Source organism: Saimiri boliviensis, chromosome 9 (genome assembly GCF_048565385.1).
Source record: "Saimiri boliviensis isolate mSaiBol1 chromosome 9, mSaiBol1.pri, whole genome shotgun sequence".
NCBI classification, from domain to species: Eukaryota; Metazoa; Chordata; class Mammalia; order Primates; family Cebidae; genus Saimiri; species Saimiri boliviensis.
This window is the reverse complement of record NC_133457.1, coordinates 78,090,534-78,113,791: the sequence shown is the minus strand read 5'-3', so window position 1 is coordinate 78,113,791 and position 23,258 is coordinate 78,090,534. Positions and strand designations below refer to the sequence as shown.

Genomic DNA, 23,258 nt, shown 5'->3' with positions numbered 1-23,258 from the left:
CCTTCATAAAAGTCTTTGTGTCCAAGGAGGTGGTATATGGAACAGTCCACCCTGTGTAGAGCCAGTTTCCAGGAAGCAGTTTATGCATGCTAAAGTCTACATAGGTCGGAAAGTTGCAGAGCAGCAATTTAAACCAAAGTCTGGTGTTTCTCACGACAATATTTATGTCTTCTTAACAAAAGGCGTAATCTGACATATAAGTCAGGCTTCACAGTCAAAAATAGAAAACAATGCAAAATGCTTGCTGCATTGGGAGATTTATCAGCAGCTGTTTCTGCAGGGAGTGTGGGTGTCAAGGCAGGTGGGATCAATGGGACAGTGATGTCATCAAGGACCCAGTGTTGTTTTCTCCTTTCCCGCCCTTCCTTATGTTAGGGTAATTCCCAGTATTGGCAGAATGGCTGTAGCAGTTGTAAGCATTGCTTCTATCCACAGAAAGAAAGAGAACAGGACATCAGCAGCTCTCTCTGAGGAGCGAGAGGCCTTTCTTCTCAGAAGCCACCAGCAAACCTCCCCTCCCATCTCACTGACAAGAATGGGGCCACCTACTTCTTCCTGAACCAGCCCTTTTGGCCAGGGCGATGCCATATGCTGATTCCCCCAATTATGTTACAATGATGATGGCCCATCCCTGGAGCTAAGGTGAGGTCAGGCCACTCCTTCTCCCCTTTCTCCACAACTTTCTGCTGCTACTCAGTGGGGACTGGTGGAAGGGACCTTGAGAAAAGGACAATGCCCATGTTATCTATGATGGGGACATTTACTAATCTCACCCACTTTACAGTAACTACCGCTTTTGCTACTACGATGGTTTCTAAATGTAATACAGCTTGAACGTCAGCAGTGCATACCCTCTGTGAGATTGGGTGCTGGGCACTGACAAAGCTGTGTGTGTCTTTATAGTCACAATATTTGCCTGAGCCACTTGCCCTTTCACCACCCACTCATCCTTCTGCAATGCAGGGACCGTATGAGATTCCAGAAGAGACAGACACGCCCCTTTGTTCCTAGAATCCCTTGCTCTACCTCACCCACCCCAGCCTTTGAGAGTGTGTGTGTGTGTGTGTGTGTGTGTGTGTGTGTGTTTTCTTCTGTTGACCCCCCTGCCTTTGTTCCTGCTTCCTTCACTTTTAGAAACAGTGGAAAAGGATTTTCTTTCTGGCTTCCTATGAGAGGACTTGCTGACCTTGGCTGGTAGTGGCTGTGATGAACAGGGTAGCTCACAGCATTGAGAAGGGAACAGTCTCATGTGGCTTTGGAGAGAGAATGTGGGCTGAAGAGAAGGAAACAGAAAGCCACACAAGGAGCAAAACTGTGGAGAGCAGGACAAGACCCCTCAGCTATGGGCACACAGCCGAACCTACATGCCAAATATTGGTTGTTTTCAAGGGGGAAGTTATTGGAAGTCTGTGGTTAGATACCAGTGCTTCTTGTCAGGAATCTAAAAAATAAACAAAGCCTGATTATTTAGGCAAATCCCTAATCAATTAGAAATATAGGGGTTCACTAGGTATGAGAATGAGAGCGGCATTGCTCTCTGGCTGAAATATGCAAAACAGCCTCCTGTTTCCCAGGAGCAGGTGGTGGCCAGGGCAAGCCCTGCTTGCATCAGCCCATCCTGGCCTGGCTGAGCCACATCCTCTCTCCTTTCCCTGCCTTCCCTTACCTATCAGTGGATCTCAGGCTCTGTACTGAAACTGAGATAGCATGGATCTTTTTCCATTCAAGCTTGCTATTCTCCTATTGCTGGTTTCAGTTTCCAACTTGGAAAGTTGCAAGCAATGGGCCAAAGAGTAGGACAAAGTGAGAAGAATAAAGCGGCTTTGTGTTTAAACGAAAGCTTCATTGCCTGTGCTCCCCTCAGTTCTGTCTTTCTCATTGTGAAGCACCAAGTTCTGGTGTCAAGTTCCAATGGTGAAAGGAGAAGAGAGAAACATTATCAGAAAATCTACAGGCCAGGGGCGGTGGTGGCTCAGACTTGTAATCCCAGCGACTTGGAAGGTTGAGACAGGAGTTCGAGACTAGCCTGGGCAACATAGTGAAACCCCATCTCTAAAAAAAAATTTGTTTTTGATGTGGTGGTGCAGGTCTGTAGCTAGCTAGCTAGATTTCCACCACTGCACTCCAGCCTGAGTGACAAAGCAAGACCCCGTCTCTTAAAAAAAAAAAGAAAACAAAAGAAAGAAAAAGGAAATTCTACATTTCTATGGCTCTGGACCAAACACATCTTCCCACTTGTTTTGAGACATTGTTCCCAAGATGAGTTCAAGGTTACCTTCAGGGCTGACATCACTTGGTATCCCTCAAGACAGCCCCTTGGCTCTCCTCAGCTCCCAGCCTTTGGTGCCGTGGGCAGTTCAGTGTAAGCTCAGACTCTTGTTGCAATACAGCATTGCCCTAAGCATAGGCCATGTGTCCCTCTGCTTTCTGGCTCAGGGCCTTCCTGACAGGTAGGAGCCAGCTTGACCCACTCAAAAGTGCAGGTTGCCCAGCATTTCGGGAGGCCAAGATGTGTGGATTGCCTGAGCTCAGGAGTTTGCGACCAGCCTGGGCAACAGGGTAAAACCCCATCTCTACTAAAATACAAACAAAATTAGCCAGGCGTGGTGGCATGCACCTGTAGTCTAAGGTACTTGGGAAGCTGAGGCAGGAGACTTGCTTGAACTCAGGAGGCAGAGGTTGCAGTAAGCTGAGATCATGCCACTGCACTCCAGCCTGGGAGACAGAGCGAGACGGTGTCTCAAAAACAAAAACACAAACAAAAGTGCAGCCTGGAGTCTGGGGAGTTGGTTCTCCTGGAGCAAACCTCACCTAGTGAGGAAGGGAAGCCACAGCCTCATTCTTCAGATGGACAATTTTGGGAAGGTTTCAGAATGTATTTCGGAGCTTCCAGAGGGATCCTGCTCTTGTTACCAGTGGCAGCAACCTCTGTAATGTGCTTTTATATATCCTTTTCCCCCTTCTCTCTCTTGCTTTCCACTTTCTTTCACTTTTTCCTGAGATTCTCTCCAGAATAAACTACTTGCACCCAAGTCTTTGTCTCAGACTCAGCTTTTGGAAAACCCAAACCAGGATGCCTTTCAACGTTGCAAACGCTATATTGCAATGTAAAGCATTACTGCACTATTACAATGACATCTGAGGCTTTTGTTTGTGTGACTGAGCCAGCCTCTGCTGTCAGTTGGCCCAGAGGCTAGCCAGGTATTTTGGGGGACTGGATGTCAACTACCTTGTTTCACCATCAGTGCCCAGCCTTCTCCCCTTGCAGCTCGAACTGAACCTTTTATGTCCCATAGCCATCTTAATTCACAATTTCCCCAAGGCTCTTAGAGCTTTATTACACTGATTCATAGAAGCCAGTTGAGAGGTTCTACGTTCATGGCATGGGGAGGGACATTCATGCAAAGAAAATAGCTCTCTGCTCAGCAGTGCATTGTGATGGACACAGGATGGAGGCAGGAAGCACTGAGAAAGAGCATTACTAGGGTTCTGTTTGGGATTTGAACAGATTTTACATGGGATGGGATTTTTTTAAAAAGTAGAAGCATGAATCAGTTATGAGCCTTTAAGTTGCTATTAGAAGAAAGCCAACCCAGTTTGGCTCAGGCTAAAAAAAGGAATTCATTGCAACATGGAATTGAAAAGTTTATGATTAGTCTGGCTTCAGGTATCAGAGGCAGAAATGTGATGACATCAGGACCTTGCCTGTCTCTGTCCTTTGGTCTTGCTATGCTCACTTTTATGTGCTGTCTGTGGATTCTCAGCATCCAGGCTCTCCTACTTCCAGGTTCAAGGTCACTGGGACAGAGTAGGTGAATCTTTTTAGGAGCTCTGCTTTGATTGGCCTGCCTTAGTTACATAGGCACCTCTCATAACCAATCATTATGGCCTACAGGTTGTGGGACTTTGGCCTTTAGTTCAGGCAGCATCTGTGCTGGTGGTGCAGTGGGTGGGTGTAGCTTCCTCCGAGAACAGGTAGACTGGGGGTGATGGAGGGGGTCTCTCTCCTAAAACGAAAATCTGAGGTTGATTCTAACTAAGGGAGAGGGGATGCTGGGAGGGGGAAGTACAGGCACCGAACTTCCAGTGTAGTTAACACTTTAAATTTCCCAGTGGAGTTTTATTGAATCTCTCCCACTGGAGCCAATAAGAAAAAAAAAAATGATGTCATCAGGAAGCTAATAGTCTAATGGGGGAAATAAGAATCATACGTGGATAACTGCAGTGTAATAATTGTTTGGAGACAAATTTCTTATTACTCTGTGCGCAGATGAAATGTGTTTTCTCATTGTTCACATGGTGCCTCCTCTTTCTTCTCCTCACCCCCAAGAGTCCTGATACTTGGTACCTTTGAAGGAAGGTGTTCTAGTCGGGACTGTGGAGAAGAAATCACTGCATTTCTCTTCCCTCTGCCTGATTACCTGGTGATATTGCTACTCTAGGCATGAATTAAGAAAAGCCCAGAATTGAGGAAAGACTAGTTTCCTGCCCTGTTGTATAATGGCAGAGACAAGACAGCCTGAGAGCAGACAATTTTGTACTCAAACTCACAAATAAATCCAACTGTTTGTCCAATCACAAAGCATGGAAATGCCAGTGATTTTGAGGAGCCAAGTGATGGAGACTTGTCCAATTCTACACAGCTGGAAACAAAAAGTTAAGTTTTAAAGAAAACTGAAGAAACACATTTGGCTGGTTTGCAGGGGTCAAATATATTAGATGTATGAAAAATACAGGTGTTCAGAGTATATCAACAGAGCCTGAGGCAAGGCGTATGTACAGTTGGAATGGATTGTCATCTGAAGCTGTAATCTTCATACTGTCCTTAGGAAAAATTTTTTTTAGAAATTATGTTCAGGAAATACTATAATATATATTATGTATACATATGTATAATGAGATATTATTTTCAAGCCTTGTACCTACCTTTGTATTTGTAAATTTTTATATTTAAAAGAGACATCTCCATATTACATAAGCTTGAGGTCTCATAAAACCTGGATTTGCTCCAGATTTTTATATACAGTGAAAGATAAATTTAATAGGAATAAAATAGCCATGAAATAAACCATTTGAATATAATAATTATATTTTAATAGAACAAAAATATTGATTTTTCTAAACTATGAAAATATTGTTATATTTATGAGTAGTGTCTTATTGAGAAAACATGTTAGAATATACTTAACCATTTTAAAAAATATTAGTTTCATACGTTGAGATACAGCTAACAGAAGGTCTGCTTATTTTAATTTGAGGTTCAGTTTATCTTAAGTTTAAAGTTTAATGGCTGTCCTACTTGTAATAGATAATCCCCAAGATATATAGATCCAAATGGAAGAAAAGTATCATGGGCTATAACTACTAAATCAAGATATTAAATTTCCAATTTCATTCATCAATTACCCAAAGACTTTAGTTAACATCTTCTCATCTTTTCTGATTTCAGTAGATTAATCTTGCAGCTTTTCAGAAGGTGTTGCATTTACACATTTCTAATAAATGGATTTATAAAAAAAAATTTTAAAAATAAAAGACATTGCATTTTAATTACAATTTTATTTTCCAGTAAAAGTTATTGACACTCTTTGTTTTGCAATTTTTAAATCAGGTTATGTAATTTTGATTTCAAATTTTTAAGTGGGGCATATAGATGTTTTTAGACTGTACTGATTTTTATCATTTTCTTGATACAATTTGTCATACTAAGACATAAAATGTCTTGATATTCATTTTCAAAATGCTCTCTCCATAGAACAAATATCTTTAGAAAAGCATCTGCTCTTTCACTGGTTGTTACAAACTCACCTTGAGGGATTTGAAGTGGGGGCAGACATAAGGGGTAGTGTGTGTTCTGAAAATATCTGCTAGGTGCACACTTAGCTGGTGGCCATGTCTTCCCAGAAAAGGTTAGCATATTTATAGCACTTGTCTTTTTATGAGAGAGAAATGCATAATTCATTTTAAGTTCAACAGCTTTTAAATTTTTTTTTTTTGCCAAAAGGCAATCAATGAACACGTTTGGTGTAAGTAGATTTCATGATCATGTCACCATCTCATTTCAAAATATTTTAAAGATTTTAGTAATTCAAATAATATTGGCAAATCTGCTCAACTGAGCCCATGGAAAGTACATCATGCTGCGATACTAGGAAAGGAAGAGATCTAGGCAGGGCCCCAGGTCCATCCTGTACTTTCCCTTCAGGTCCTTCACCTGCTGTGGGCAATAGCTGCCTTCCTATTACATTAATTATGGGATATGCTGACAAGTGCACTCATGTGGGTGCCACTGTCAATTCATATTTTAAATATTAAATGAATTTGTATTTTTTGTTTTTAGAGTGGAATGTGATATAAAGGTTCTAATATGTTCTTCCTACTCTCCAATAAGTCATGTAGCTCATCCCCTAGTAGTACACAATTCTGAAGGTGGGGATCCTACCAGCTTTTGAACAGATGATCCTATCCTAGATTTAATAAAAAAGACTTTTAAAGCCCAAGCTCAAGGGATCTTAGAGGTCAGCTCATTCATGCTTTTGAATGTTCCCATGTGATAACTGGGATAAAGTAATTCAACTTCTCCAACAGCTTAAAGTTGGTAATAGATCTGAGATTAGAAACCCAAATTGCCAAATCACCAAGATGACAAATTTCTGCTACCATAAGTCCAGATGTCTTCCCATGGGGCATCATGTGATTTCCAGGTCAATTTGAGTTGTGTTTACTTTAAATCCTGGTTGGGGGATGCTTTTATGCCATCACTATGCAAGATCACTATACAAGGTCCTATAATTCTTTTGGGTAAAAGGGCTTAAGGCTGGTTTTCAGTGTTGATGATCCTTTCCATTTTTTTCTACCAGTAAGCCTAGCTGGCTTGCTTCTTCCCAGGCAAAGAAGGAGGCCAGAAGAAAACAAAAGTCAGACAAACTCCATTTTGTTTGTCACATCAGAATATTTAGCCACCTCGATCTAAAAGTCATTGCACTTTCTTTTGTTTCCTTTTGCCACTGCAGTCTTATGACGGACCAGGTTCTGCCTTGGCTCATGGCCTTGGAACAGGGGCCTCAGATTATGAGAAAAGGCCAGTCCTTTTAGTCACTAGCCACATGTGTCTATTTAAATTTAGATTTGCATTAAATAAAATTAAAAGTTCAGCTCCCAGTTGTATAGTCTGATTTAAAGTGAATAATAGCCACATGTGGCTGGTAGCTACCATATTGGACAGGACACATATAGGACATTGCCAGCACTGCACAGAGCTCTGTTGGACAGCACAGACCTAGGTTGATCGTCACGGTATTTGGGAGTTTTTGCCTTTTAAATGTGGAAAGTTGTCCTGGGGAGCATTACAGGAGCTCAGAGAGGATAGGTAACCACCCACCTACCAGATACGTTTCTACTAATTTCCCAGTATTCCCTGGCATGTTAGATCTTAGGCCAGGTGGTCAAAGAGTAGCCCAAGAGTGATAACAAGTAGCATTTAACTGACAATTTCTATCTGAAAGGTGATTTCAATTTCTGGGCCAGAGATCTACATTGTATCCATTAACTTGTGGGTGTACCTGTTGCCGTCTGCCCCCTTCTTTCCAACTTTATCACCCTTTGAAAGCTGAAAGCTGTCTTCATTGTGAGACCCATCACACAAACACCTATATAGGTTGAGTGGAATTGGCTTCCTGCACTTGAGTGTCATTCAGTATAATGGGAGTGGATGGATGGGGTATTGGCTGACACAGATGCCCTCTGCCACCTGAGAAACCTGTGGTTAATTTCACTCTCCATCATTAGGTGAGGTGGGCACACCATTATCATATTTGCTCCTGAGTCCTGTATAGTAATAGTTAAGACCCAGCAGGCTCCTGCTTTCAGCGGGGGTTAAACTGTCATTCTATAGTTACTGCATGAAGAGAAGAACATCCTGCATGCATACCTTCATCCTCCTTTTCCCACTGGACAGAACCCACAACCGGCCAGAACATCATCTTCTTCACTTCTATTCCTGTGAATTCACTTTCAACAGCACCCATTTCGTCGTGGCTGCTTTGCCCAGCCTGATTGGGAGTCCCTGGAATTGCTTGGAGCTTCTACACAATGCCTTGCTCCTGAACTTGCATTTTCCTTTTTGAAACACAGCCCAGCTGGGGTGCACATTTGCATATGCTTGTAGTGACTCAGACCCTTCCGTGTATGTGTACACTCACTTAAAAATGTGTAATTGGGTTTAGCTGCTGAAAGCGGTACTTGGACCAGCAGCACTGGCATCTACCAGGAACTCTTGAGAAACACAGAATCTCGGTGCCCATACCAGACCTCCTTACTCAAAGTGTACATTTTAACAAGGTTCCTAGATGATACGTATCCATGTTCTTTAGAGTTTGAGACGTATCTTAGTTCAAGCTGCAGTAACAGAATACCACAGGTTCGGCAGCTTAAACAAGAGCACTTTATTCTTCACAGCTCTGGAGCCTGGAAGCCTAAGGTCAGGGCGCCAGCATGGTCAGGTTCTGGTGAGGGCCCTCTTCTGAACAGCATACTGATGTATTCTTGTATCCTTACATGGTGGGAAAAGGGCTACAGATCTCACCAGGGTCCCCTTAGCAAGGGTGCTAATCCCATTCTTGGGATTTAGTGGTTATATTCTGGTCTTATGACCCAATTACCTCCCAAATTGGGATTTAGGATTTCAACATATGAATTTGACACCAACATTCTATACTTTGTAAGAAGAAACCCCATGTTGGACATTGTATGTGTGTGAGAGAGCTAGAGATAGAGGGAGAGGGGTAGGAGAAGGAGTGAGGGGAAGTGGGGGAGGGAGGGAGAGAGAAAGAGACTAGAAGAGAGGGGAGAGAGGGGAAGGGTTTTCATTAGGTGGGGCCAGCCAACATCCCTGGGCTTTGGGCCACTACAGACTATCAAACCTAGGGAAAGACATCAATAGGCAAAGGGTGGCAGGAGAGCTTTTGAAGAGCAACAGGGGCCAGAGGAAGGGGAGCCTGAGGAGCGAGTGTTGCCTTGGGGCTGAGCTTGGGCCCCTGAAACATCTGAAGACCATCACAAGAACGGCAGGCTCTGAGCAGAGGAGAACTCCGGGGCTCAGCCATATAGGTCATTAGAGGAATCACATTTACTTGTAGTTCAATGAAGAAAGATGGGGCTGTTCTGAAAGAGAGAGCTCTGAAACCAGGCTGCTGGGACTTGATCTTGTGAAGCTTTTGGAAGCAATTTGAAAATGGGACTGTCAACATCAGTAATGATCAGGGAAATGCAAATTAAACCCATCAAATTAAACCCATCATGTGATACAACCTTACTCCTGCAAGGATGGCCATAACTAAAAAATAGATGTTTGTGTGGATGTGGTGAAAGGGAACACTCTTACACTGTTGGTGGGCATGTGAACTAGTACAACCACTGTGGAAAACAGTGTGGAGATTCCTTAAAGAACTAAAAGGAGAACTACCATTTGATCTGGCAATTCCACTACTGGGTATCTACCTAGAGGAAAAAAAATCATTATATGAGAAAGACATTTGCACACTCATGTTTAGAGCTGCACAGTTTGCAATTGCAAAAATATGGAGTCAGGCTAAATGCCTATCAACCAATGAGTGGATAAAGAAAATATGGCATATATACACCGTAGAATACCACGCAGCCATAAAAAGGAATGAAATAACGGCATTTGTAGCAACCTGGGTGGAGCTGGAGACCATTATTTTAAGTGAAGTGACTCAGGAATGGAAAAGCAAACTTCGTATGTTCCCACTCCTAAGTGGGAGCTAAGCTATGCGGACACAAAGCATAAGAATGACTCTGGGGACCTGGGGGAAAGGGTGGGGGTTGGGGGTGAGGGATAAAATACTACACATTGGGTACAGTGGACACTGCTTGGGTGATGGGTGCACCAAAATCTCAGAAACCAACCCTAAAGAACTTATCCATGTAACCAAAAACCTCCTATTCCCCAAAAACTATTGAAATAAAAATTTTATAAAAGAGGACTGTTGGCAGGTATGGGAGAAAGCATCTCCAGGTGGCCACACCCCATGTGGATGCTGCAGCATCTTCAGCAGGGGCTTATGTGGTCTCAGTGAGGGGCCCTTCTGGTCCTGGAGGTGTTCAAGACTGCACATGGGGCTTTAGAGATGGAGAGATCAAGCTGTGCACTGTGCCAGGAACTTTGAAGGCATGCGACAATGTCTGTGAGTGGATCTGGGATAAAATAGGTAAGCACAGGCTGTCAGGGCTTCTCCAGAATTGCTGGGCATGTGAGTCACCTTGTGAAAATGCAGGTTCTGATGCAGCATCCTGCATTTCTCCCAAGGTCACAGGTGACGCTGATGCCGCTGGTCTTGGGACCACACTTTGAGAAACAAGGTTGTCATGCAGCCAGTTTAGTCCAGTAACCCAGAAAACCTGGATTCTGGCTCAAGCTTGCCACTAAAATTCTTGGGCCTATCATTTTAACTTAGCCCCCAGGTCAAGGGGCATGGCCCTGGCGAGTGGGACCCATGGACCTGGGGTCTTTTTTGTACACTGTTCTTCTGTCCTGCCTTGGTGGTTCAATGAGGACCCAGGTGGTGGCTCTAATGAAATGCTATGGCATGATGGCAACAGCACCCAGGCCAAGTTTCAGACTTACTTTGGGATGGAGGAGACACAGCTAAGAGAAAAACACAACGAAGAGGCTGGGTTCCCCTGGAGCTTACAACCTGCAAGTGGGGGTCAGGGATGGGTGACAGAGTAAAGACAGACAGGTTTTTGTGAAGGGAGCCCTGGAGGGTTCAGGAAGCCTTCCTGGAGGGAGGGTTTCCCTCTGGAAGCAGTGGGGGAATGGGTGGGCTTCCCCATCTTTGTGCCAGCCTCGCAACCAACTTGCCTTGATCTGTCTGATGGTCACAGCAGAACCTGCCTTTGGGGCCAGTTTGGACTCTTGGCTCAGGGCTTTGGTCCAGGTGCTTTGGGCCATCCCTTATTTCCAATGCCACCCTTGCCAGGGGCTCAGCCAGTCTCCTCTCCTTATACCTAACCTAGGCCAGTGTGGGCGAGGCCGTGTAGGAGTCAGTGTCACATGGGACATGAAGGCAAAGGGATTTTGGTGAGAAGTAGGGAGATAGCTGGGCCTCCCTTTGCCCTCCCGTAGAAGAGTTGCACTGGGACTGGTGAGGGGGCCATTCTCCCAGGGCGCAGGACGTAGGTGAACCCCACAGCCTCACAGCAGAGCCCTGGAGTCCCAGCTGATGGCTTAGCCACCCCTCTCCCTTTCTCCATCAGGGTTCCTGCTTTCTCTGTGCTGTCAGCCCAGCCACTGGGGATGGGAACTGTTTCCCTGCACCTTGCAGCTCCCTGCTAGACACTTGCAGGCTCTGCAACCTCCCTTTGCTGATCCTGCTGGGAGGGCTGCCCCTCTGGGTTGGGGAGCAGCAACTCAGACTCCACCATGCCCAGGGATCTGCTGCAGATCTTGTGAGATGCGGATTCCAACTCTGGTCCAGCCCCAGGAGGTGCAGATGCTGCTGCTCCTCTGACTGGAGAACAGGAACTCCAGAGAAGTGCCCTGCCTCCCCTGTTCCCCTCCAGGTTAAAGGGAGGCCTGTCCTACTGGAGGGATTGAAAATGCTCTTTCAACCTGGGTTTCCTTTTGGAGTGGAGGTGTAATGCCTTGACACTGGCAAGACATTTACATCCAGTGTGAGTCGATGCCTGTGATTGCCTTCACTGAGTTGGTGACATTAGAGGGAGACCTTGACCTAGCCCAAGGGGTTGTTCTCAGCATCTCCTTGCCCACTGGATAGGCTGTGTACACAGCTCATGAAAGAATTTAAACAGAATCCATGGCCTCCTGTGGCTTGGAGATCTTCTCCCAGCCACCTTCTCTTCCCTTCTTTGACGTTCTGGAAGTTTTGAAGCAATCAGCGGGCTGAATGTATGGCCCTTTTAGCCTCCAGCTTCCTTCTCTCCTGCTGGGTTAGGAAAGCTGCATTTAGGGGGCTTCAGCCTCTCCACAATTGGTGCTCTTTTCCAAGGACCATGAACAAAAGCACAGGGAAGCTGTTGCTTCAGCTGGAAAACCCATGAGAAAAATCCACCTGCATGAAGCCAGGGCCTCCACTGCTCCGCTCTTTACCCACAGAGGGTGAGGACACCAGGCTCATCCTACTGAGACTTCAGGGGGAGGGGCGGGAAAGGGTCATTTGGAGAGCAGTGCTGCTCACTTGAGTCTGCAGAAGGCGTCCGATGGCTGTGAGCTTATGCAAACCTGACCTCCAAGCCCAGGGTGAAGACCTGGGGTGCACAGAGTGGAGGCAGCTGTGTAAACTGTAGGGAGGGGTATTTATAGCCTTAGTGAGGAGCACCAAACCAGCCTAGAGAGCCTGAGCTAGTGCTGCCACTCTTGGCTGTGTTTCTTGTGCCGTTAACCAAGTTTTCCAGACATTCTTTCTACAATGTTGCATTCGGCTTTACAAAACTGAGTTTCTATTCTCTGGTTTCTCTTCAGACCTTATCAGTCTTTGACCTTTTACCTGTCAGTTTCTACATCTGCAAATAGGAGGCTGTTGTCAAGTCTCTCTTGAGTGTTGCAGCTTGATGATTTTCTACATCCCAGCTTCAAAAAAAAAAAAAAAGCGGTATTCCAGTTAACAGGGAGGAGAGAGTTAATACGTCCCCTCAAGGAAACTGCTGTGCCCCTAAAGCCACTTCCCTGGGCTCCTGGAGCTCTCGGACAGGTGAGAAACACATACCTGAACTTTGCAGTCAGCTCTGGCCTGGAGCCCTGGCTTGGCTGCCTCACCCGTCAGCAGCCGCAGAGCAGTTGTCAGCACCCCCTGTAAGAGGATGAACTAGATGGTACAGGAAGGGTGCTTGGTGCTTGGCGCATAGCGAGGGGCATGAAAGATAAGTTTGCTGATGATATGGTAAACTCCCCCATCTGTTGCCACCCAGCTATCTAAAGAGTTAATCCTCTCATTAGAGAGCAGGCAGCTCCACCTCTCCACCAGACGTGGGGCTAGTGTTTGGGAGGGGTTGCAAACCCTATGGGGCAAGGTCCACATAGGAGACAGTGCCTTAGTGCTAGGATGAAGGCTGGGAGTCAAGGCTGTTTGTCAGGGCCCTGCAAGGAGATCCATTCTCGGTGTCAGAAATCCTTGGGCTCTCTAAGCCCCCGTTGTGGAGAGGAGAGCAATAGGGGAGGGGGAGGGAGGCGAGAGCACAAGAGGGTGAGCACACAGCTCTGTAATGGAAACTTGGCACCCAGCCTCACTTTGTGTCCTTCCTTAGTGCATGTAGCTTGCTTCTCGAGCTGAGAGCTGGGTTTCCTCCCCTTCAACCAGCATCCTGTGCTATCCCCACGGCCCACTCCTGTCCCTTCTTCTCAGAGCCTGCAGTCCTGCAGGTTGCCTCCACCCGTGACATGTGACATGTGAGCCTGCTGCCTCCCCTTCTTCCCTTATCCCTCCCCTGACTAATTAGGCCAACATGCAACTTCCAGGGCCTGGCAGATGAGGAGCCAAGAATGCCATGGACAAGGGCCAAGTGTTTTTGTTGACATTGCTCAAGTGTAGCTTTGTGGAGCGGCCTCTTTGCTGTAGCAGAGAAGTCCAAGGAAGCTGGGGAGGTGAGCGAGGGGAGAGCAGGGAGCACAGCCAGTGTGGACGCCTCTCCATATCCCCTTCACCTTCCCACCCCTCCAAGCCTTCCCAACTGCCCCCCCCCCCCGCCCGCCCCTCCTTCCTAAGTGCAAGAAGATAGTCCTCCATGTCAGAATTTGTGGGACCAGCTTGGCCTCTGGGAAATCACACCAAGCAGAGTGTTGTGCACACAGTGGGGCTTTGGAAGTCCCATTCCTTCATTTGTGAAGCTTTCATGGGTGATGCTCATGCCTCACTGCTGTTCCTAATTCAGCCATGTGTCACTTAACAGTAGGGACGTGTTCTGAGAAATGCATTGTTAGGTGATTTTGTTCTTGTACCAACATCATAGAGTGTATTTTACATAAACCTGAATGGTATAGCTTATTGCTCCTAGGCTAAAAACCTGTACAGCACGTGAGTGACTATACTGAATCTGGTAGGCAATTGTAAGTATTTATGTATCTAAACATACCTAATACAGCAAAAAATATGGTGTTAAAATCTTACGGGGCTGACTGTAGTGGCTCATGCATATAATCATCCCAGCACTTTGGGAGGTCGAGGTGGGAGGATCACTTGAGGTCAGGAGTTTGAAACCAGCCTGGGCAACACAGTGAGACTCTGTCTCTACAAAAAACAATAGGAGTAGTTGGATGCAGTGGCATGCACTTGTAGTCCTAGATACTGGGGAGGCTGAGGCAGGAGGATCATGTGAGCCTCGGAGTTTGAGGCTGCAGTGCAGCATGGCACTCTAGCCTGGGCGACAGAGCGAGACCATGCCTCTAATTAAAAAAGAAAGTCAGGACTATTGTCATATATGCCTCTGACCTTGACAGAAATGTCATTTTGGGGTGCATGACTATGATTTCTGGGGAAACAACCATCTTTGAAATAAATCCAATGAGACTTATTTACCACTTCACTGCTAACCTATTATAAGGTGCAGCCTGCATTACTGAGCTACTTTCCTGTAGCTGAATAATGAAACTGGGATGGATTTCATCCCATTCCAGGATCTACGAAGAATTTGTCCTTTGGGGTTACAAGATGTGGCTTCAAATCCTAATTCTGCTACTGTGTGATCTTGGACAAGATATTTAACCTCTCTGTCCATCAATTTTCTTATCTGCAAAATGGACCTAGTATTTCCATGTAGAGCTTTCGTCCATGAAGATGAAACATGGTGAAGAATGGAAAGGTTTCTGCATGTAACAGACATTTAGTGAATGGAAGCCACACGAACTGTGAAATGATAGTTAATGTAGCTGTGGATTGGCTCTAATCTTAGGCAAATCGCTTATCCTCTGAGTTACGTACTCTACAGGTGAGCTGACCCCAGAACCAACTGCCTCTTCTTAGCTCAGCAGGCGTTTTGTGAGGACAAATGAACTGTGCTTATAATATTGTCAAACTTGGTTCTCTGTGGGAAGGAAATGAATGCAATGCATTGCTTCATCATTCTTTTCTCAGACTCTGGTCTCTTTGTTATTGTATCAGCTGTCAGTGGTCAAATACATTTTTTACTGAGATAACAGTTTGTAGGTTTTAAAATTCAGAGGTGCTGCCTTAAGAGTCTAATTCCTGAAGATACTGAATCATTATGTTTAAAAATCCTCTGATTTTCTGCTACAATAGCTGGTTTTATTTTTACATCTCTTAATTGGTATCAGCTTTTCTCTCAGAATTACAGAACCATGGAAACTTGGCACATGAAGGAACTTTGGAAGTCATTGGAAGGGTTACTCTTGCTTTTTGGAGTAGCCAAAATCTTTGGGGTCTTCCTGAGCATTAAGATTACAGTACCACAAAGCATTTCTCTTCATCCCAGATTTTAAGAACAGTGGAATGGCCATGCTGCTGGCCACAGCATGACTCTTTCTTTAGGTACTGTGTGGATGGGCAGATGCCGTAGTGCCAGACCCATTTTACTCAGTTCTGACCTCTTCAATGCCAGCTGGCACAGTGCAGCTTCTAGCACCTGCCCCTCATTGCCCAAGGCCTTTTTCTGGGCATCACCTTGGACATCCATGTGGCAGATTGGAAATGCTGGGGGATTAATGTCCTCTTTCATCAGTTTCAACCAATGTAGACCAGGAGTAGGTAGACGAATACCCAAGCTTCCTCACTGCTTAGGTGTCTCAGATGCATATCTACACCTGCCCCCAGAGCTTTCTAGAGAGATCAGTTTCTAGTTATTATGATGGCAACTGACTTAAAATTCACCCTCTATTAGCGTTTCCTGTCCTACTCTGCTCGTCTACTGATTCTTCTTGGGATCACCTCCCTTAAAGACCACCTGCTCTCAAACCCTCCTCGCAGGGGCTGCTTCTGGGGAAACCCAGCCTATGACAGACGGGTTGCTGTTCTCCACACTTTCTGATTATTTGTGATAATATGGGAGTTTAAGGCTGCTAACCTTAACATTTCTTCATGAGGTTTTGAACATTTTTGTCTCTGCTCATCACTATTCTTAATCATATGAAGCAACCATTCAGGTTATCCAAACTGCACAAACGCCTTGCTTTAACCTTGAATTATCTTTGATATTGTTCTCATAATTTGGGCTAAGCCGATACATGTGGCCACCATGTAGAATTTTGTATTTCAAGAGTGTGATATTAGACTCCTCATCCTTCCTCCATTTTTTGGGGGTGAAAAAAAGATGCTGTGGGGCTTTCCTGGACAAGATGGCTAAGCTATAATTTGATATCTTGCTAAATTTACATCTGGTAGCCGGGTCTGTGTTTGAGGAAGACCTCAGTTCATGAGCTGCTGATATTATGTGCATCATGTTAGCTTAGGTGAGGTGCCCACAAGCATTGTGATTAGACTCTTCCATGAGTCTCACTTTCTTGTCCTATAAAGGGGGAATAATTATTGTAATGTGTACTTACTGAGCACCTGCCCTGAACCAGCAGTGATCAGGTGCTTGAGAGGCAACGTCCACACTCTGTCTTTCTTTCCTCAGCAGTGTTGTGAGGATTGAATTCAATAATGAAGGAGAAACCATTTGGGAAACTGAATCACTGTGGAAATAGAGGAGAGGGCAGGATGCCCTCCAGCTCTTCAGTGAGCACTTCAGACACCTTGTTGGTATGGCTGAATGCACCGTGTAGCCTTGTGTAAAGGCCACTGGGCCCAAGGTTAGGCCCCTATCTTGTGTTTCGATCTATTTTTTGCCCGCAGCGACTCTGGGCACTCAAGAGGCAGTATTTGCCTCAGGTCCCTCCTTCTTCAGTGCCAAGCCCCTGGAAAGAGCCACTTCAGCAGCTTGGTTTTTGGTCTGTGTCTCCCTGTGGCCCCATGATGCCAGGCTCCACCTGTCATGTCTCTGCCTTTGTCTTACCTGATCTGTCCGTGGTGGTCAGGGTTGTCGGCTACTCCTCCTTCCTTCAGGAAATTCTTTCTGCGTACCTTCCATGACACTTGCTTTCCTTGCTTTTCACCTTCCTTTCATGATCCCTTCTTAAATCCTTTTGGTCTGTCTCCTCTCTGAAGGATATTGCATTCTTCCATTCCTTCTCCCCAGTGGCCCCACTTCCCCACCGGGAGACCCTATCCATGCATGTGCCTTCCACCCTTCCACTCACGTTTGCACAGGTGGCATACCTCCCTGTCTGTGCTCTGCAGGCTCTTCAAACTCAGCATGCCCCAAACAGAATGCACTGCACTGCCCCTTTCAGTGTACTCTCCAGCTTGTGTTCTTTCTTCTGGCATCTCCATGCCCACAGTCATTGTAGTCCTGAGCCCTGTTACCTGCACTCCCAACTTACTCGTTCCTAGTTCATGCCTGCATCTCTTGCTCATTAGAAACTTGCTGTGTGTCACTCGCGGGCCTATGCTTTGGGGATGGCAAATTATGTCTTCACTTGATAACCCCCAGAAGCAGATCCTGACTCCTGATGCATATTCAGTGGTGGGTGGTTTATTTGGGGGCTGGTTTCAGGAGATACTGGCAGGAGCTAGGCCTCAGTGGGCTGGATCCAGCTCTTACTGACTCAGTGGAGCTGATTGTGTCCATCTCTTTCGAACTCCATTTTCAATGATGTCATGTTGGTAGTGTGGTATTGGCTACAGTGGAAATACTGACACCGTGAAAATTAGCCAATGGCTACAAATCAGGGCTTTCTCCCCACTTCAAGAGTTGGTTGTTAAGCATTTCTCAGCATGTCATTGGGAGCAGGGAATTGAGACAGGGAAGGGGGAGCAGCTGATCAAGTGTGCTTTATCCAGAGAGTTGCACAGTAGACAACTGGAGCTTGATCCTACTGGGAAGAATCTATAATCCAGTTAAGAGCACACACCTCAAAGTCATCCCACTGGCGCGGCAAGGAATCCCTCAGGGAGCTAGAGGAAGGGTGGCTTAGGGGTGCAGGCAGGGCTGAGCAAATGTTAGCTCATCAGGGCACTGGGCACACAGTGTCGGCAGAGGCTGGAACCCAGCTGTGAGTGATGTGTGGTTATTCTTTGTCTCCCCAGAGCTTGACCTCATGGACCTCATAGGGGAAGACAGAAAGTGGATGATGGGGAGGAAGCTGATGCAGGTGAACGACACTCTGACTTCTGAAGATGCCGGTCTCCGGAGCAGCAAGAACTGCACCGAACCAGGTAACAGTACTGGCTACTCATGAGCTGTGGCTGTCATTTTCTCTGGTTATGGCTGAGGAAGAGCCAGCCTCCTGTGTGTTTTCTTAGAATTTTAATCCAGAGAGCCTCTAAGGACATTTAGGATGGGAGTCTAAGAAACTTACAGGTGACATCCTAAGGGATTATCGAGGTGTGTTTCAACCTCTGTGCTCTTTTCCTACTGGAGCTGGGGGTAAGTCAGAGACATCAATGCTCCTAATGCAGCACTGAGATCAGATGTGGAGGCTGGTGATGCCAAGTGAGAAACTGAGGCAGGAGCAGGATGGGTGAGGGCGTTTTGTGGTCACCTTTGCTTTGATAGCTGGGGTCCTCTCTGGCTGATTTTTAATCAGGAGCCTCGTTTCTATCACAGTAGCGACACAGAGATTGAGCCAGATCCTCACACGCAATGTTGATCTTCTTGAAAGAGGTGAATTTTCATTTACTGGTTGTTAGATTTGATAACTGTTGTGGCATTCCTCAGGAAGATATATGGAACATTTTATCACTAATGTTTGAACTGAAAAAGAAAACAAACACAAAGCAGATAAAGGGAGTGAGTAGTGGTGAGGACCCAGCCCACCAAACCTCAACGCCTCTGGATGAATGAGGTCCCTGAAAGTTTAGACCTGGAGTTGGCGAACTTGTTCTGGAAAGGGCCAGACAATAAACACTGTAGGCTTTGCCGGACACATATTGCATCTGAAGTGTATTCTTTCAAGAATTTTTTATAATGCTTTATCAATTTAAAAACCATTCTTAGCTCGCAGGTCTGTGGCCATATTTTGCTGCCCTGACTTGGACCCCAAAGGTCTCTGGGGTCTTCCTTCCTTGCCTGGTGGGGACTTGGCCTCATGTATGCCACTGTCAAGGTCCCAGGAGCTCAAGGACCTGCTCATCCTACATCCAAAGGCCTGTCTCATATCTAGTGTCACATGGAAGGATATAAACAATCTCTATTATGGCCCAAAGAACTGCAGACCGTTGAGTGCAGAAGGCATGTCAGGGAATTGCGGGACTACAGTCTGTTGGGAAGATGGGTGGACGTGCCCTTCCCCCACGGTACTTAGACTCTCAACAATCAGCTTTCAAGCAAAGCTGAAAAGAATTAAAAATAGATTATCTGCCACATCCCCACCACCAAAAAACCCCTATGTAGCCCACGCGCCTCAAGCTGGAGGATCCAAGGGTCACTGTGGCTGTTGTTCCATGCTCACAAGGAACATCTTCCACTTGAAAGTGAAGCAGCACATGGGCAGCCACATGAGCTAGAAATGACAATGGGCATGAAGGGTCCGAGCACCCCACTGAGGGGCTGAGCCATGTGTATTCTAAGAAATAGAGATTTCCAAGGACTGTCCTGAAAAGTCATGGCAGTGATGGCACAGGTTCTGTGCCAAGAACAGATCTGGCTCTGTAGTCAAATAGTTTTCACCACCTTTCTCCAACTAGTAAGTTGATGAATATTGATCAGCTAATAGTATTAGAAAGCCAAGTTGTCACTTCTGGTGTGGGAGAGAATGGAGTCAGACAGAACATGGTGACCAGCTCTGAGCATTAGGTTCAGCCACATGCAGAACCAGCAAGGATGGGGGGATTCCGTTCCCTGTTGCTGGGGGTGTGTTTTGGGGGCAGGTGGTTGGTCTCTCTGTGAGTAGCATTGTTCACTATCTTGGGAAATGCCTTTCTCGGAGTGACAGATGTAGAAGCATAAACTGCATTAAAAGTCATTCCAGAAGAGGAAATGACAGCCTCACAGATGGAAAAGAAAATGTCTAGGTAGATAAAAAGAACGCAAACCCAGGACCTGCCCGTGTTAGCAGGGCACCCAGGGAAAGGGAGGAGAGCAAAGGCTTCAGGAGGAATATGGGAGGAAGCAAAAGTGAGCTGAGTCACGCTGCGTTCAGCAGGTCCAAAGGGAATATGGAACCAGGTGGGACAATCTTGATTTCCTCACCTGCAGACCAAAAGGACTGGGCTTGGTTTCTGGGGCCCTTGATTCAAAACCAAATTCCACAGGGAAGATGTTCATGCCTGAAACAGGAGAAGTTCTGTGCAAATCCTAACATGCAAGGGCTGGCTCAGAGCCCATGTACTTTATGAAGCTTGCTTGGACCCCCCAGACTGCAGCATTCTTTTCTGACTGCTGCTGGTATAAAATGTCTCCATATGCGCTGTCCAATATGGACAGTCAGTGGCAATTTCAATTCAAATGAATTCAAATCAACTAAAATTAAATATTCAGATTCTCCATGGCATCAACTACATGTCCGATACTCAATAGTAGGATCACAGATGACAGCACAGGTCCCAAAACATTTCCACCATCACAGAAAGGGCTATTGGACAAACTGGTCAGATCTTGCAGTTGTCTTTGAACATATGGATGTATCTCCTGTCTTTCCAGCCCAACTGCAAACATATCAAGGGGGTAGATCAAATATGTAAATCTGAGAGCCTTGTCTCTAACCTGGGTCTTAGAGTCACACTGACCTGAAGCTGTGGACCTTGGCCAAACAGCCAGGTTCTCTGAGTCTCTGCGTGCTTCTCTGTGAAGTTGACATGATCATTCTGACCTTTCATGACTGCTGTGAGAATTGGGAATAAAGTAATACAGTGTGCACAGCTTAATGCCCTGGGTTTGATGGCCCCATAGTAGGAGTGTATTTGTGAATTTCCTACCCTCTGTTCTGGGGCATAATTATGGGAGGGGCACAGTGCAAGATTCCTAGAGCAACATTCTCCAGCTACTCCCTGCAAGAGAGAGTCTGTCAACAGGCCACACCACAGGTAGCTCAGGTCTGAATAGACCTTCAGCTGGACAAGGAGGCTTCAGTGCCATCTTCGCATGTAGGCAAGCCCCGAGGACCTCAGGCATGACAGTGAGTGCCATCACCTCGGCTGCATCGACTATTTCTAACAACAGGATCAGAACATTGCCTCAAACACGCTGAGCCCTGGTTACCTCCATGCCCTTACCAGAATGCTGTCGAAGTGGCTTCTCAGTCTGGACTGGACAGATATTTTATGAGAAAAGTTGAGAGCTAAAACACCCATTTAAAAGCATCCTGATTTAGAAGCATCATTTTAATAATATTAGTCTTCTCTACCTTATTATTGGGTGAAGTGATTGAGCAGGAGTGACCTAAAGGAAGGTTCATTCTAGAACATTGTTCAGATTTTCTTAAGGGGGTCTGGGCACAATGAATATTACTTGTGCTGGTTAACTACAGTGCTGTCTGCCCTCGAAAATCTTAAATAGAGGGCTAGGAAGTGAGCTCTGTGGTTCCGGCCTCTCTCCCTTCTTATTCGTGATGATGTCAGTGGCAGCAGTACACTTAACAGAGCGTGTGGAGTAGGCTTCCCTCTGTGCTTGGAGGAGTGAGGATTCACACAGGGACTTGAGCATTTGGAGTGCAATGTGCGTCCTGGTTGTCTGAGATAGGGTGGCAAGGTCACAGGCAGGAGTTAATTTAGCATTTGTCGTAAAGTATGCCTATCAGACTTGTGATGTCATAGGGCTTCTCATACTGTGCTGTCAGAAGCCCTGGCTTTAGATGCATTAGAAGAAGGCTGTAGATTCAGAGACTGGAGATGGAATTAACTCTGTTCTGGTTAGAGTCGCTGTTGGGGCATGGGGCTGGTTTGCCTCTCAGATGACCATTTCCTCACCTATAAAATAGATCTTCAACTATGTTTATCCCTTCCCTTGAAGAAATCCACTTATTCCTAGAAATTTTAAGAATAGAAATTCAAGAAAACTTCTTCCCCAAGACACTCTCCCATTTCCCTTAGTAATTGCTGTGTTTGCAGAATTCCATGCCATACCTCAAGCCTTCCTCTCCTCTCTCCCCTCCTCCACTTCCCTCTCCCATGCCTTCTCTCCTTCTCTCTGTCTGAAAACCAGGATCCCAGAGTGCCCAGTTTTGGTGCCAGAGGAAGCCCAGAATGCTGTCTTCCCATGACAGCTGCTACTTTAAGGATATATTGGTTTATACATTTTCTGCTTTTAAAAAATGGTGCTGCTCGCGATGACCCATGCCTGTAATCCTAGAACTTTGGGAGGCCAAGGCGGGTGGATCACTTGAGGCCAAGAGCTAGAGACCAGCCTGGGCAACATGGTGAAACCCTGTCTCTATAAAATATACAAAAATTAGCCAGGCGTGGTGGCACAAGCTGGTGGTCGCAGCTAATTGGGGGGCTGAGTTGGAAGGACCGATTGAGCCTGGGAGATGGAGTTGCAGTGAGCTGAGATGATGTCACTGCACTCCAGCCTGGGTGACAGAATGAGACCCTATCTCAAAAAAAAAATTTTTTTTCCTTCACCCCTTGAAGACCTAGTTTTGGTGGAAATTTGTGATTTTTTTTTTTTAACCCAGAACTGCATGAGCAATACTGACCTCCGGGCTCCAATTTTTCTTTGTGATTTTTCCAGCTCTCTGTGAATTTTTAAGGTTGTTTTCTTAGCCTGATACTGCCGATTTCATCTGATGCCTGGAAACATTTTTTTTTTTCCTTTTGGCAAGTAACACTTGAAACTGTTTACTCAGATGACCTATTAAGAGAAATTTAACTTTGAATAAATTTGATCCATGGAAAATTAAGTTAGCTAAATGTAATATTGAGGATAGTAGACAACTGTAGCAGAAATGAATTCTTTGTAATATTTATTTGTACACTTTGCAGAATTTTATTTATGTACTTTTCAGTCTGTCTCTGGAAAAATTTATCATCTTTTTGTTTCTGAGTCTTTGATATTTTAAGGAAATGAGCTTTCCCTCAGAGTGCTTTTTTCAGATGGACTTTGAAAGAAAGAAAAAATTTAAAATGATGGCCCTTGGCATGACCTTCACTGTGAGATTGCTGGATTTCCTTTGATAATGGATCATCCCAATCTGTCTGGCTTAGCTGGGCCTAAGACCTCTGAAGGTAAAGAGGACACTCAGCCTGTTTCAAGACCAAGGTCAGGCTGACAGGGCACTACCCCAAGGGGAT

General features: G+C 45.6%; 1 protein-coding gene across 1 annotated transcript in view; it reads left to right on the top strand.

Annotated features, from left to right (window-relative positions):
- SLC24A3 (solute carrier family 24 member 3) overlaps positions 1-23,258 on the top strand; it is a 497,749-nt gene that overhangs the window by 52,774 nt on the left and 421,717 nt on the right. The window contains exon 2 of the mRNA XM_039479737.2: positions 18,117-18,245. Coding sequence (XP_039335671.2) covers positions 18,117-18,245 — 129 coding nt within the window. The remainder of the gene's footprint in view (positions 1-18,116; positions 18,246-23,258) is intronic.